This window comes from Leucoraja erinacea, chromosome 31 (genome assembly GCF_028641065.1).
Source record: "Leucoraja erinacea ecotype New England chromosome 31, Leri_hhj_1, whole genome shotgun sequence".
Taxonomy (NCBI): domain Eukaryota; kingdom Metazoa; phylum Chordata; class Chondrichthyes; order Rajiformes; family Rajidae; genus Leucoraja; species Leucoraja erinaceus.
This window is the reverse complement of record NC_073407.1, coordinates 26,238,819-26,255,632: the sequence shown is the minus strand read 5'-3', so window position 1 is coordinate 26,255,632 and position 16,814 is coordinate 26,238,819. Positions and strand designations below refer to the sequence as shown.

The 16,814-nt window shown below is 46.2% G+C and overlaps 1 protein-coding gene across 2 annotated transcripts in view; it reads left to right on the top strand.

The window, feature by feature from the left end:
- The window catches only part of abca2 (ATP-binding cassette, sub-family A (ABC1), member 2), a 327,339-nt gene that overhangs the window by 91,253 nt on the left and 219,272 nt on the right, over positions 1–16,814 (top strand). For both annotated transcript variants that reach the window (XR_008725992.1, XM_055660339.1), the window contains exons 6-9: positions 10,254–10,358; positions 11,271–11,453; positions 12,971–13,189; positions 15,718–16,034. Coding sequence is in view for 1 of the 2 variants with exons in the window: in XM_055660339.1 (XP_055516314.1) it covers positions 10,254–10,358; positions 11,271–11,453; positions 12,971–13,189; positions 15,718–16,034 (824 nt within the window). In the remaining variant the exon portion in view is untranslated. The remainder of the gene's footprint in view (positions 1–10,253; positions 10,359–11,270; positions 11,454–12,970; positions 13,190–15,717; positions 16,035–16,814) is intronic.

Below are 16,814 nucleotides of genomic sequence, written 5' to 3'. Positions count from 1 at the left end.
GGCTTTTAATACAGGCACAGGCCTCATCAGGTCATCTTGTGATAACTGTGAAACCTCTTTAGTTTCGTTTAGTTTCAGAGATACAGCGTAGAAACAGGCCCTTCAGCACGCCGAGTCCGCACCGACCAGCGATCCCCGCACATTAACGCTAACCTACACACACTAGGGACAAGTTACATTTACACCAAGCCAATTAACCCGCGAACCTGAGCGTGGGAGGAAAGCAAAGATCTCGGGGAAAATTCACGCAGTTGGAGGGGAGAACGTACAAACTCCGTACGGCCAGCACCCGTAGTCAGGATGGAACCCGGGTCTCTGGCGCTGTGAGGCAGCAACTCTACCCGCTGGGCAAGGACTGGACAAGCTCGATGCAGGAAAAATGTTCCCAATGTTGGGTGAGTCCAGAACCAGGGGCCACAGTCTTAGAATAAAGGGGAGGTCATTTAAGACTGAGGTGAGAAAAAACTTTTTCACCCAGAGAGTTGTGAATTTGTGGAATTCCCTGCCACAGAGGGCAGTGGAGGCCAAGTCACTGGATGGATTTAAGAGAGAGTTAGATAGAGCTCTAGGGGCTGGTGGAGTCAAGGGATATGGGGAGAAGGCAGGCACGGGTTACTGATTGGGGACGATCAGCCATGATCACACTGAATGGCGGTGCTGGCTCGAAGGGCCGAACGGCCTCCTCCTGCACCTATTTTCTATGTGTCTATGTCACTGTGTTGTCCTAATGCACATTTTCTCTTCTTGGTTTTAGCTGTAACTCCACACAATTCCTGCACCATCTGTTCCCAATAATCTAAATAATGGCTTTGCCCTTTACATTAACTGCAGCTGTGGAGGATTACAACAATGGCCAGGATCACAGAGCAATTTAATACAATTAATGTTAATGAAAGAAGTCAGGTGAAATGATGAGTATATTTCCCTGACTGGCTGAAGTAATTGGTTGATCTAAAGCAACTCTGTTATTGAGTTAACTCCACGGAGACCAGATGGAATTTCAGCCGCACGTCCCAGTTTTAGATAATAATTCTATTTTTATCCACTTTTCAGATCATTTTATATCATTAAACACTTCCGAGGTGGCATATTGGTGATGTTATTGGATTGGCAACCCAGCAGATTGAATTAACAACCCGTTGATGAGAGTTCAAATCCCACTTTGGATTTTAAATTCAGACATTAATTTGAAATTTTAAAAGCCAGTCTTGTAGCAATGATGAAACTGCAGCAGGGTCGGTGAATTCTAATGTTCTCTGATATTCTTCCCCCATCTGGTTTGAGCCATATCAGATTGACAGTGAGAGAGTCCAGGACTAGAGGTCACAGCATCAGAATTAAAGGACATTCCTTTAGGTAGGAGATGAGGAGAAATTTCTTTAGTCAGAGGGTGGTGAATCTGTGGAATTCATTGCCACAGACGGCTGTGGAGGCCAAGTCAATGGATATTTTTAAGGTGGAGATAGATAGATTCTTGATTAGTACGGGTGCCAGGGGTTATGGGGAGAAGGCAGGAGAATGGGGCTGAGAGGGAAAGATAGATCAGCCATGATTGAATGGCGGAATGGACTTGATGGGCCGAATGGCCTAATTCTGTTCCTATCATATGAACTAATCGAAACGTTTTAAGAAACAGTTAGACAGGTACATGGATAGGACAGGTTTAGAGGGATATGGGCCAAATGCAGGCAGGTGGGTCAATTGTGGATGGGTCACCTTGGCTGGTGTGGGCAAGATGGGCCGAAGGGCCTGTTTTCACATTGTAAGACTCTATGCCTGGGATGTCAGGACTGTCTTATGAAGAAAGACTGGATAGACTTGGTTTATACTCTCTAGAATTTAGGAGATTGAGAGGGGATCTTATAGAAACTTACAAAATTCTTAAGGGGTTGGACAGGCTAGATGCAGGAAGATTGCTCCCGATGTTGGGGAAGTCCAGGACAAGGGGTCACAGTTTAAGGATAAGGGGGAAATCCTTTAAAACCGAGATGAGAAGAACTTTTTTCACACAGAGAGTGGTGAATCTCTGGAACTCTCTGCCACAGAGGGTAGTTGAGGCCACAGTTCATTGGCTATATTTAAGAGGGAGTTAGATGTGGCCCTTGTGGCTAAGGGGATCAGGGGGTATGGAGAGAAGGCAGGTACGGGATACTGAGTTGGATGATCAGCCATGATCATATTGAATGGCGGTGCAGGCTCGAAGGGCCGAATGACCTACTCCTGCACCTAATTTCTCTGTTTCTATGTCTATGTTTCTATGACTCTAATGGGCTCGGCTATTTGAGCGAAATGAATATTGATCACAGGGGCTCTCAGTGTCAATGTAAACAATTGGCCGCTATATCTGATGGATGACTCTGTCAGCTTACCTTACTGATATAATTCAGAACATGAGGAAGTGACTGGGATACTTCCATGAGCAAGGTCACATTCTGGTTTCTCTTCCAGCTGCAGATCACAGCAATCTGTATGTTCAATCTCAGTTTGATAGCTGTTAGTAGCTTTTAAAGAGATACCACCCAGTTCAGTATTTCTTTCCACTGAGTTCATTGTTCAGCAGTGTTCAGTATTAACATCTATAGTGTTCAGGTGCCGAGTCACGTTAGATCATCCTGAGTACAGCCTCCTGTTTATTTGATCATCGGTACTTTTGTGCATATCCTTCATTCATTTGTCCTATATCTCTCTGTATCACCATCTTTCCCTTCCCCCGACTCTCATAGAAACATAGAAAATAGGTGCAGGAGTAGGCCATTCGGCCCTTCGAGCCAGCACCGCCATTCAATATAATCATGGCTGATCATCTAAAATCAGTACCCCGTTCCTGCATTCTCCCCATATCCCTTGATTCCGTTAGCCCTAAGAGCTAAATCTAACTCTCTCTTAAAAACATCCAGTGAATTGGCCTCCACAGCCTTCTGTGGCAGAGAATTCCACAGATTCCTACTCTCTGGGTGAAAAGGTTTTTCCTCATCTCAGTCCCAAATGGCCTAGCCCTTATTCTTAACTTTCAGACTCTCAAGCCTGAAGAAGGGTCTTGACCTGAAATGTCACCTATTCCTTCTCTCCAGAAACGCTGCCTGACCCATTGAGTTACTCCAGCTTTTTGTGTCTTTTTTCTGGTTTTAACCCAGCATCTGCAGTTCCTTCCTGCACATACAGTGTCAGACCTGTAGCTTACCATGAGGTAAGCATTAGTATTCAAACCCCCACATAGACGGGACACTGATGCTGAATACATCTGCTCTGAGATCGAACACTGCCAATATTCCCCCAGAATCTCTCCTCAAGGTAAACGAACAACCGTATAATTGCTGATTCTCAACCTCATCTATTGCATCCGCTGCTCTAGATGTCAACGGATCTACATCGGTGAGACCAAGCGTAAGCTTGGCGATCGCTTCGCCCAACACCTCCGCTCGGTCCGCAATAACCGACCTGATCTCCCGGTGGCTCAGCACTTCAACTCCCCCTCCCATTCCCAATCCGACCTTTCTGTCCTGGGCCTCCTCCATGGCCAGAGTGAGGACCATCGGAAATTGGAGGAGCAGCATCTCATATTTCGCTTGAGCAGCTTACACCCCAGCGGCATGAACATTGACTTCTCTAATATCAGGTAGTCCTTACTTTCTCCTCCCCTTCTCAGCTCTCCCACAGCCCACTGGCTCATCCTCATCCTTCTTCCCCCCCCCCCCCCCCCCCACCCACCTCACCTGCTGCATCAGCTCAGTTTTTATGTCTGAAGAAGGGTTTCGGCCTGATAACATCCTGTACTGTTGCCTATTTTGACTTCGCTCCACAGATCTATCTCTCTATTTCCTTCGCTCCAGTGCTGCTGCCCCGCTGAGTTTCTCATTTTTGTCTACCTTCGATTTTCCAGCATTTGCAGTTCCTTCTTAAACATCAATGCTGGAGTCAGTATTGGCTCTCATATCAGAGAACTTCTCTAACCCTTGCTTGCCCTCTCTCTCCATCACTCCCTCTTCCTAGTTCTCGGACCAGTCTGACTGCCCCCGATTGTATTTTATCTCTGTATGCTTCGTTGTCAACATCTCCTCGCTAACAATGATCTGTTCTACATTTTCCTTGATCTCCATCCACTTTGATGTCTCATTTCACACCTTACATTTCCTTATCTCTGTGTATGTCTCTCTCTCCTGACTCTCCGTCTGAAGAAGAGTCTATGACCCGAAATGTCACCCATTCCTTATCTCCAGAGATGTTGCCTGACCCGCTGAGTTACTCCAGATTTTTGTGTCTATCTAACATCAGAAGAGCTTGATGGTCCTCTTATTCACAAGGAAGAAAATGTCATGACCATTACAGTCTTGGTAGATGAGAGACTACTCAGCCTCAACTGTACTGAACACACTTTCATTCATTCAATCCAGTCTCTGTTGTATTTTAGAACATAGAACATAGAAAAGTACAGACACAAGATGCTCGAGTAACTCAGTGGTAGAGACCCAGGTTCGATCCTGACTATGGGTGCAGTCTGTACGGAATTTGTACGTTCTCCACGTGACCTACATGGGTTTTCTCCGGCTGCTCCGGTTTTCTCCCACATTGCAAAGTCGTACAAGGTTTGTAGGTTAATTGGCTTCGGTAAAGAGTGTAAATTGGCCCAACTGTGTGTACGATAGTTACACAAAAAAGCTGGAGAAACTCAGCGGGTGCAGCAGCATCTATGGAGCGAAGGAAATAGACAACGTTTCGGGCCGAAACCCTTCTTCAGACACTGTGTGTACGATAGTGTTAGTGTACGGGGTGATTGCTGGTCGAGGCCATCGCTGGCCGGGGTGAAGGGACAGTTTGCACGCTGTATGTCTAAACAAATCTAAACTAAAACTAAATTGAATAAACTTTGGAAGAAGATGAAACAGTGGTAAATTTAGGTCAGTAGTCCCAAAATCCAGTGATTGAATGGAGAAGTCAGTGCATTCAGTTGACCAGTCAAGGGCATGTTCCACTTGGTGATTTATTTAGGCGACTGCTGGCGTCATATCAGTGTCGCCAAAAGATTTCGAACATTTCAAAATCCAGCGGCGACAAAAAAAAGTTGCGCCACTTGAAAAACCACCGCGCGTCAATACGTCGTAACGAAGCGTCACGCCGAAAATGTTTCGGTGACCGGATATGTCAGTCAATGATGCCGGCAGTCGCTGAAAATATCGCCAAGTGGGACAGGCCCTTAAAAACCTCATGGTGTCTTGTGCAGTAGTGGCTTCATTAAAGGGAAGTTTAATAAAGTCTAATGCTATTCATTTAGCAAGAATTCTATTAATAATTCATCGCGTAGGAAGGCCATTTTAATTTCACTTGGCAGTAGCATTGTCCAAGCTCATTAATGCGTGCTGGCTTCAGCAAAGTCATCTTGTAACAATCAAAGGATGAAAGAGCAAGAAAAATCAACTAAAGACCTTTAATGATGCTGTCTGTCCTTTGGTTGCATTTTAGAATTGGGCAGTTATAGGATATCAGGAATTTAGTAACGAGTTTAAAGTCCTATTAAGGCTTGAAGGGTTGAGGTGGGGCAGAGGTAGATTTGCTGCCAGAGTCCCGGGTTCGATCCTGACTACGGGTGCTGTCTGTACGGAGTTTTGTACGTTCTCCCCGTGACCTGCGTGGGATTTTAATTCCCGGTTCAGTGGCACAAACTAAAATCTCCACGTGTTGTTCCTGACCATTATTGTGGATAAAGGTGTTAAATCTATGACTCAGTTGAACATTAAGAGTCATCAGAGTCTATTTTAGCAACAAACAGATGCAGTTTCACGATGTGCTGCAGCGACTGCAATAATGTGATGTGATAATAAGGGAACCATTGACGTTGTAGATACAGTCCGCGCTGACTAGCAATCGCCCCTTCTGAAACCCCTGTCCCACGGTACGAGTTCATTCCAAGAGCTCTCCCGAGTTTGCCCTGATTCTAACTCGGAGATTTACGGTAATGGTCACTTGTCGGTACTCGGGGCTCTCTTGGACATTTTTCATCATGTTGAAAAATCTTCACGAGTCTTCCCGAGCTTACCTGCCGTTAGCGAGTCTTCCCGAGTACCTGCCGTTAGCGTTACGAGCCGGTAAGGGACGTCCCCGAGAAAAAAAATTCCCGATGTTGGGGGGAGTCCAGAACCAGGGGTCACACAGCTTAAGAATAAGGGGCTGGCCATTTAGGACTGAGATGAGGAAAAAAAATTTCACCCAGAAAGTTGTGAATCTGTGGAATTCTCTGCCACAGAAGGCAGTGGAGGCCAATTCACTGGATGTTTTCAAGAGAGAGTTAGATTTAGCTTTTAGGGCTAACGGAATCAGGGGATATGGGGAAATAGCAGGAATGAGGTACTGATGTTGGATGATCAGCCATGATCATATTGAATGGTGGTGCTGGCTCGTAGGGCCGAATGGCCTACTCCTGCACCTATTGTCTATGTTTCTATGTAATAATTAATTGATATTGCTATTTTCCCTCTCCCTGGGCTCTCGACAATGTTATTCATTCAAGAGAGTGATGAGCTAAAATCAATCTGGAGATGCAAAGATATTTTTACGACACAAAATGCTGGAATAACTCAGCTGATCAGGCAGGCATCTCTGGAGACAAAGGATGGGTGATGTTCTTGGGAGCCAAGCAGGGTCTCGACCTGAAACATCACCTATTCCTTTTCTCCAGAGAGCGGCCCAACCCGCTGAGTTACTCCTGCATTTTGTGTCTATCTTCCTTAAAGATGTCAGAGATTATGGGGAGAAGGCAGGTTGGGGAAGTCCAGAACAAGGGGTCACAGTTTAAGGATAAGGGGGAAATCTTTTAGGACCGAAAACATTTTTCACACAGAGAGTGGCAGGTACAGGATACTAAGTTGGATGATCAGCCATGATCACGTTGAATGGCGGTGCAGGCTCGAAGGGCCGAATGGCCTACTCCTGCACCTAATTTCTATTTTTGTATGTTTCTATGAATGGGGTTAGGAGGGAGCAGATAAATGACCCATGATTGAATGATGGTGTGGACTAGATGGGCCGAATGGCCTTAAAGCTGGTGTGGTGACTTGAGACAAGTGGCTGATTCAGTGACAACTCTGTGTCTCATCTTGTTCCATTGCTTCTAATGACACCAGTCGTTTTAATTGAAGTTCCTTAAATTGCTTGGTCCCTTGAGCATATCAATGTACTTCTCTGCATTAAATCACATTCCTTATTTACAAACTCACTCTCTAAACATCAAATTAGCTGGAACTAGTTTTCTCCTGATCGCTAATCCTTGTGTTTAAAGATGCTACAATACTGTCATAATAGTTAATTAAAATAATAAACCATGAAAGACCAGTTCAGTTCAGTTCTGTTTAGTTTATTGTCACGTGTACTGAGGTACAGTGAAAAGCTTTTGTTGCGTGCTAACCAGTCAGGGGAAAGACAATACATGATTACAATCGATCCATTTACAGTGTACAGATACATGATAAGGGAATAACGTTTAGTGCAAGGTAAAGCCCGTGCAAAGTCCGATCATATATAGTCCAAGGGTCTCCAATGAGGTAGATAGTAGTTCAGCACTGCTCTCTGGTTGTGGTAGGATGGTTCAGTTGCCTGATAACCAAGCCATGATCCTGGGACCTTAATGCAACTGGATTCATCCTGTGAAGAACTGCTCACCATTTGAATAAACAATTAATTATTGTCCACCATGTGATAATTCACATCAACATGGGTGGCACGGTGGCGCAGCGGTAGAGTTGCTGCCTCACAGCGCCAGAGTCCCGGGTTCGATCCTGACCGCGGGTGCTGTCTGTACGGAGTTTGCACGTTCTCCCCGTGACCTGCGTGGGTTTTCTCCGAGATCTTTCGTTTCCCCCCACGCTCCAAAGACGTATAGTTTGTAGGTTAATTGGCTTGGTGTAGTAAAATTAAAAAATTGTCCCTAGTGTGTGTAGGATAGTGTTAGTGTGCGGGGATCGCTGGTCGGCACGGACTTGGTGGGCCGAAGGGCCTATTTCTCCGCTGTATCTCTAAACTAAACTAAAATTATAATTTCCGTTTGCAGTGTTAAGGTAATGCATCGGATGTTAAGACATGAAAATTTGAGTCAAAATTGTCTAAACGCTTTGTGACTCACATCTATTGGGGATCCATAGTTCCCCTGGTCAACCATTAACAGGAATAATATATCCATAAATGTGCCCATAGTTGAGCTGTATAAATCTGGATAAAGTTAGCAAGTACTCAGAACGTAGGATAATAATGAATCGAACATTAGTTAGCAATGACAAAAAAGGTCAAAGGAGAAGTCCAGGGACATTACTGCACGGAGTTATAGAGTGATACAGCATGGAAACAGGCCCTTCGGCCCAACTTGCCCACACCGGCCAACATGTCCCAGCTACACTAGTCCCACCTGCCTGCATTTGGTCCATATCCCGCTAAACCTGTCCTATCCATGTACCTGTCTAACTGTTTCTTAAACGTTGGGATAGTCCCAGCCTCAACTACCTCCTAAGGCAGCTCGTTCCACACACCCACCACCCTCTGTGTGAAGAAGTTATCCCCTCAGATTCCTATTAAACCTTTTCCCCTTCACCTTGAACCTATGTCCTCTGGTCCTCGATTCACCGACACTGGGCAGGAGACTCTGTGCATCTGTTGTCCAGTTTCATGTCTTTTACAGTAGAAAAGAAAATGTCATCTAATCAAACTTTTTCCACTGAAATTTGTGGCATAGGTCAATGTTCCCCGACCAGAACCTTTCTTTAGACAAAGAATTCCTCAGAAGCGAACTCCTTCAGCAGAACAACCTCATCAAGATCAACATATGATTTACCAAGCAAGACTGATATGACCTTTGCAAACCATGCATTACAATTGAACGTTGTTGACTTTTATCATCTTTATTAAATTAAACTGCCTTTATGGCTATTTTGTTTTGTTAATAACTCTCTGACTGCTTGATAAGGTATGGCACTATTTGTCACAATGTACCTCAAGTACCAGAACCAGGGGCCACAGTCTTAGAATAAAAGGGAGGTCATTTAAGACTGAGGTGAGGAAAATCTTTTTCACCAAGAGAGTTGTGAATGTATGGAATTCCATGTCACAGGGGGCAGTGGAGGCCAAGTCACTGGATGGATTTAAGAGAGAGTTAGATAGAGCTCTAGGGGCTAGTGGAGTCAAGGGATATGGGGAGAAGGCAGGCACAGGTTATTGATAGGGGACGATCAGCCATGATCACAATGAATGGCGGTGCAGGCTCGAAGGGCCGAATGGCCTCCTCCTGCACCTATTTTCTATGTTCCTATGTTTCTATGTTAAGTCTGCTCTCTAGTTGTTGGTAGGATGGTTCAGTTTTATTATTTATGTTTAATGTTTTATGTGTCATTCCTAACTGTCACTGTATGTCATGTTGTCACTTGCGGGCGGAGCACCAATGGAAATTCCTTGTATGTGAATACTTGGCCAATAAACTTATTCATTCGTTCATTGCCTGATAAAACCTCACCCGCCAAATGCTTTAATTCATAAAATGACACCGATCTGCAGATGGGTCCCGACCAATCACATCATCTATCCATGTTCTCCAAAGATGCTGCTTGACCTGCCACTCCAGCACTTTGTGTCCTTTTGCATAAACCAGTATCTGCAGTACCTTGTTTCGACAAATGACACTGGATTGTGGTGCTGCATGCGGTATTGCACTTTAACTATTTAAGGAACTGAGGACAAACGTTTCAGATTCAGATTCAGATTCAGATTCAATTTTAATTGTCATTGCCAGTGTACAGTACAGAGACAACGAAATGCATTTAGCATCTCCCTTGAAGAGCGACATAGCAAACGATTTGAATAAATAATAATAAGTGTCCGGGGGGGGGGGGGAAGGGGGGGGGGGGTGGTTGGCAGTCACCGAGGTACTTTGTTGAGTAGAGTGACAGCCGCCGGGAAGAAGCTGTTCCTCGACCTGCTGGTTCGGCAACGGAGAGACCTGTAGCGCCTCCCGGATGGTAGGAGGGTAAACAGTCCATGGTTGGGGTGAGAGCAGTCCTTGGCGATGCTGAGCGCCCTCCGCAGACAGCGCTTGCTTTGGACAGACTCAATGGAGGGGAGCGAGGAACCGGTGATGCGTTGGGCAATTTTCACCACCCTCTGCAATGCTTTCCGGTTGCTATGGAAATATTAAAGTCAAATTCAAGGTGGAAATCTATATTTTGGTGGTAATTAATCTTGTTGAGCAGCTAATGAATTCTCTTGGCCTGATTGCTTTGCAGCTATTCCGTCTTTGCTTTGGGTCCTATCCATCAGCTGTGGACAGTGAGCTGGACAGTGATAATTGGGATGCATTTGGTGCCGGAGAGAAACTCATGCAGTTGGAGGTAAAGTCTCATTGCATCATGTTTGTTGGAGCAGGGATAGAACCTGCTCCGTTGTTTAAAGATTATTGACAATGCAACGCCATTAAACTGGCATGCTCATAAGTCCATGTGATAGGAGCAGATTTAGACCATTCAGCCCATCGAGTCCACTCTGCCATTCAATCATGGCTGAACTATCTCTCCTGCCTTCTCCCCATAACCACTGACACCCGTATTAATCTAGCATCTATCTATCTCTGCCTTAAAATTATCCAATGACTTGGCCTCCATAGACTTCTGCGGCAATGAGTTCCACAGATTCACCACCCTCCGACTACAGATATTTCTCCTGGAGGTGTGTGATTTTTCACTTCTCTACATTTTGTCTGATGGGAGAGGGGAGAAGAGGGAGTGGCCGGGGTGGGACTGGTCCTTGATGATGCTGCTGGCCTTGCCGAGGCAGCGTGAGGTGTAGATGGAGTCAATGGAAGGGAGGATGTTTTGTTTGATGGTCTGGGCTGCGTACAAAGGAGTCTAGAATGTAAATATCTTGGCTTAGGTGCCAGAGATTTAGGATCAACAAGAAGAGACAGGGCAAGGTGTGGGGCAAAGGCACGGTGGCGCAGCGGTAGAGTTGCTGCCTCACGGCATCAAAGACCCAGGTTCGATCCTGACCACGGGCGCTGTCTGTACGGAGTTTGTACGTTCTCCCCGTGACCTGCGTGGGTTTTCTCCAAGATCTCCGGTTTCCCCCCCAAACTCCAAAGACGTGCAGGTTTGTAGGTTAATTGGCTTTGGTAAAGATTGTAAATTGTCCCTCGTGTGTGTAGGATAGTGTTAGTGTGCGGGGATCGCTGGTCGGCGCGGACTCGGTGCGAATAATTGGGTTAAGAAAAGGGATTCAATGTAATCATGAGGACCTTCATGTTTCAGGAACATCTTCTGGGAGGATGGCGGGAGATCGAGGGAGGACTTATCCACAAGGCACTAAGTGACCCAGGGAAAGTGACGAATCGACAAAAACTGGTGCAACTGTTGGCACAAGCGCTTGGCCTGGCAGGGTCCAGTAATTCCACCGATGGCTATGATCCACAGGGACTTGTTGGGGAGATGGAGGTAATGTCATGGTCCCATGGTTCAATCGCTCCTTTGTGGCCACATGTACCAAAGGTGCAGTGAAATAAATGTTTTGCATGGACATTAATGCGATTACTGCCATGACAATCACCAATTAAGTACCCCACGCATGTAAACTGAGTCCACATGCAAGTTTAGGTAAGAGATACAGCGGGGATTATCTGAGGTGGACAATAAACAATAGACAATAGGTGAAGGAGGAGGCCTTTCGGCCCTTCGAGCCAGCACCGCCATTCAATGTGATCATGGCTGATCATCCCCAATCAGTACCCCGTTCCGACCTTCTCCCCATATCCCCTGACTCCGCTATTTTTAAGAGCCCTATCTAGCTCTCTCTCGAAAGCATCCAGAGAACCGGCCTCCACCACCCTCTGAGGCAGAGAATTCCACAGACTCACAACTCTCTGTGAGAAAAAGTGTTTCCTCATCTCCGTTCTAAATGGCTTAGCCATTATTCTTAAAGTGTGGCCCCTGGTTCTGGAGTCCCCCAACATCAGGAACATGTTTCCTGCTTCTAGCGTGTCCAAACCCCTTAATATTCTTATATGTTTCAATAAGATCGCCTCTCATCCTTCTAAATTCCAGTGTGTACAAGCCCAGCCGCTCCATTCTCTCAGCATATGACAGTCCCGCCATGCTGGGAATGAACCATTAGCCTCTAGCAATAGCCTGAGGTACACTGCGTACGCTCAGACCAGTGATCACTGCAGATACAGGCACTGGCACTATCACTATCCCAGACCCATGTCTGGGGCCTGTGACCTGGGGTACTTTGTACCTTTGCAAGCACCCTTTAGGTGGCCACTATTTGCATACCTTGGGTAAACGAGCAAAGAATTTCATTGTGACTTGTCACAAGTGTCCATCCATCCATCCATCCATCCATCCATCCATCCATCCATCCATCCATCCATCCATCCATCCATCCATCCATCCATCCATCCATCCATCCATCCATCCATCCATCCATCCATCCATCCATCCATCCATCCATCCATCCATCCATCCATCCATCCATCCATCCATCCATCCATCCATCCATCCATCCATCCATCCATCCATCCATCCATCCATCCATCCATCCATCCATCCATCCATCCATCCATCCATCCATCCATCCATCCATCCATCCATCCATCCATCCATCCATCCATCCATCCATCCATCCATCCATCCATCCATCCATCCATCCATCCATCCATCCATCCATCCATCCATCCATCCATCCATCATCCACCCATTCATCCATCCATCCATCCACCCATTCATCCATCCATCCATCCATCCATCCATCCATCCATCCATCCATCCATCCATCCATTCCATCCATCCATCCATTCATTCATCCATCCATCCATCCATCCACCCATTCATTCATTCATCCATCCATCCATCCACCCATTCATTCATTCATCCATCCATTCATTCACACACTCGGGACACCAAAGCCAATTAACCTTTGTCATGTTTCTGTACACTGTGAATTTGTTTTCCAGAATATTCTGTTTGTGCCCAACGTATTGGAATCCTTGACGTGCAACGATGAGAAGGATGACCTGCAGAAGGTGCTGATGATCCCAGCATCCCAGACGGCCCGGCTCAAACATTACCGAGGAGTTGTGTGTAACACCAGCTCCAGAGTGCGGAAGGAACACTTCCAGCAACTCGCCCACGAACTGAAAAGCCAGGTGGACATCCGGAAAATCGTGGAGAAGGTGAGGTCCCATCTAAATATAATTTTAGGGGGAAAAAAAAGCCCAATATTAGTTTTGTTTTTTAACGTGGACGTCATTGAAGCTCCTCACGGGCCTGTGTACAGGACAGGGTTCGATTCAGTCAATGAATGCAATGGTTTTGGACTTTTGAAGAATGTTTTGTTGATGGGGAATATTTACGTGTAGGGCTTGTACCTGCAAGTTTGATTCTTTGTGCATTCAGAGTGGCTCGATCGCAGGGCAGTGTACGCCGTTTTATGAAGGAACAGACAACAGTCTGGACTTGACATGAAACGTCACCTATCCATGTTCTCCACAGATGCTGCCTGACCCGCTGAGTTACTCCAGCACTCTGTGAAACGTCACCTATCATGTGTCTCCACAGATGCTGCCTGACCCGCTGAGTTACTCCAGCACTCTGTGAAACGTCACCTATCCAGTTCTCCACAGATGCTGCCTGACCTGCTGAGTTACTCCAGCACTCTGTGAAACGTCACCTATCCATGTTTTCCACAGATGCTGCCTGACCCGCTGAGTTACTCCAGCATTCTGTGAACCGTCACCTATCCATGTTCTCCCACAGATGCTGCCTGACCTGCTGAGTTATGGTGCAGCAGCATCTATGGAGCTAAGGAAATAGGCAACGTTTCGGGCCGAAATCCTTCTGGAAATAGGCAACGTTTCGGGCCGAAACCCTTACGAGTTTCGGCCCAAAACGTTGCCTATTTCCTTAGAGCCACAGATGCTGCCTGACCTGCTGAGTTACTCCAGCACTCTGTGAAACGTCACCTATCCATGTTCTCCACAGATGTTGCCTGACCCGCTGAGTTACTCCAGCACTTTGTGTCTATCCATGAATGTTGGTGGTGTGGGAGATGGTGATGGGATCAAAGACATCGTAGTCATCCAAAATGTATAAAGCATCTCCCAATGCTCCTTTGTGTATTAACCAGCTCCTACAGTTCCTCGTTTCCACATCTTTCCTCTTTTCTGTATTCTTCCGTTCCCCATTCCATGTTTTTTTGTGGGGCAGTGTGTTCCAGCACCTTGAAACGTCATTGCCCGGGATAAGATGTTTGCTTGGGGGCAAATCATTGTGGATCTGCCACCATTCTCATTGCCCTTTGCAACAAGAGTCATAGAACATGAGGAAGGACATTATTGCCATAGAGGGAGTGCAGAGACGGTTCACCAGACTGATTCCTGGGATGTCAGGACTGTCTTATGAAGAAAGACTGGATAGACTTGGTTTATACTCTCTAGAATTTAGGAGACTGAGAGGGGATCTTATAGAAACTTACAAAATTCTTAAGGGGTTGGACAGGCTAGATGCAGGAAGATTGTTCCTGATGTTAGGGAAGTCCAGGACAAGGGGTCACAGCTTAAGGATTCGGGGGAAATCCTTTAAAACTGAGATGAGAAGAACTTTTTTCACACAGAGAGTGGTGAATCTCTCCAACTCTCTGCCACAGAGGGTAGTTGAGGCCACATTCATTGGCTATATTTAAGAGGGAGTTAGATGTGGCCCTTGTGGCTAGGGGGATCAGGGGGTACGGAGAGAAGGCAGGTACGGGATACTGAGTTGGATGATGAGCCATGATCATATTGAATGGTGGTGCAGGCTCGAAGGGCTGAATGGCCTACTCCTGCACCTAATTTCTATGTTTCTATGTTTCTAATCACAGATCCATAGAGTGATACAGCGTGGAAACAGGCCCTTCGGCCCAACTTCAAAGCTGGAGTAACTCAGCGGGTGTTATGCCATCAAATCATTACAAAGTATTATCTGAACCACAAAGTATTTATTAAAAACCCATGCAGAGAGAATAATACACACTGTTGTACTCGTTGTATCATCTTACAGACTGCCGAGCTAAGGGACAAGCAGGCTGTTATCAGTATGTGCATTCTGACTCAATATGGGTGATTTACAGTGGGACAGGCAGCATCTCTGGAGTTGACAGCTTTCTTCAGTCCTTGATTATGCTGCTGCCCTGCAGAAGTCCAATCGAGCTATTTACAATGTGTATATATACATGAAATCTCCAGGATGCTGGGTTGTACATGGTCTGTGGAATTCTCTGCCTCAGAGGGCGGTGGAGGCAGGTTCTCTGGATGCTTTCAAGAGAGAGCTAGATATGAAATATTTAGATATTGCTATATAGATATAGATATTGCTATATTTAAGAGGGTGTTAGATGTGGCCCTTGTGGCCAAGGGGATCAGAGGGTATGGAGAGAAGGGAGGTACGGGATACTGAGTTGGATGATCAGCCATGATCATATTGAATGGCGGTGCAGGCTCGAAGGGCCGAATGGCCTACTCCTGCACCTAATTTCTATGTTTCTATGTTTCTATAAGGCTCTTAAAAATAGCAGTCAGGGGATATGGGGAGAAGGCAGGAACGGGGTACTGATTGGGGATGATCAGCCATTGATCACATTGAATGGCGGTGCTGGCTCGAAGGGCCGAATGGCCGACTCCTGCACCTATTGTCTATTGAGTAATTTCACTGTCACCCTGTGCAGTTGAAGCTGAACGAGGTCAACCACACAGCAGTGCAGCATCATCTCCAGGCCCTGCTTGAAGACCTGGTCGAGGTGGAAAAGATTCTGAAAGACGTGGACGCATTGTCGAGTCTGGCCAGGCTGTTGCCCAAAGGAGCGTGCGCTGGGAAAAGCCCGTCCACAGCCGCCAACAGTAGCAGCTGGAGCAGCAACTTCACCACCGCCAACTCCACCGCAGAGGAGGGAGATGAGGCCCAGACGGAGAACCCTCACACTCAGTTCTCAGCTTTCGTTCAGCTCTGGGCTGGTCTGCAGCCAATCCTCTGTGGCAACAACAGGTAAAAAGCTCAAACCTATCAGTACTCAATCAGTAACTATCAATCTCAAACCAACCTAAACCTCAGACCTATCAGTAATCCTGATGAATGCATAATGATAATAATAACAATAATATATTTTATTGTCATTGTACATAAACACAATGAGATTTGATATGATATGCCATTTATTGTCACTATACATGTACAGTGAAACTGAAAGCTGCTCGTACTCAGTGCATACATACAATTTAGCACAAAAAACAAGAAACAGAAAAAACAAAAAACAGAAGGGAGATGGGGGGGGAATAGGTGCACAAATTCTGCGGCGCTACATACATATATACATATATACAGATGGAAGATATGCAGCTTCCAACCGATGGCATAACTTATATAACTAATACAATTTGGATCTAGATGTTCCCGAGAATATTGATTGTAAAAAGAGCATTAAAACAGTTCAACAGACTAAAGTGCAGATGTGTCTGTGCCACATGACCATCCGAGGGAGACAGTCCAGGGGGGATGGGGGGCACTCAGCAGGGCCGGTTCAGAGCCGCTATAGCTCTGGGAATAAAGCTGTTTCTGAGTCTGGAGGTTCGGGCGTAGAAGGCCTTGTAATGTCTGCCGGAGGGAAGTAGTTCGAACAATCCGTTACAGGGGTGTGATGAGTCTTTATGGATGCTGACGGCCTTCCTGAGGCACCGTGTGTGGTAGATGCCCTCCAAGGCTGGTAGCTCTGTCCCAATGATCCTCTGCGCTCTGTGGACGACGCGCTGAAGAGCTCTCCTCTCCGCC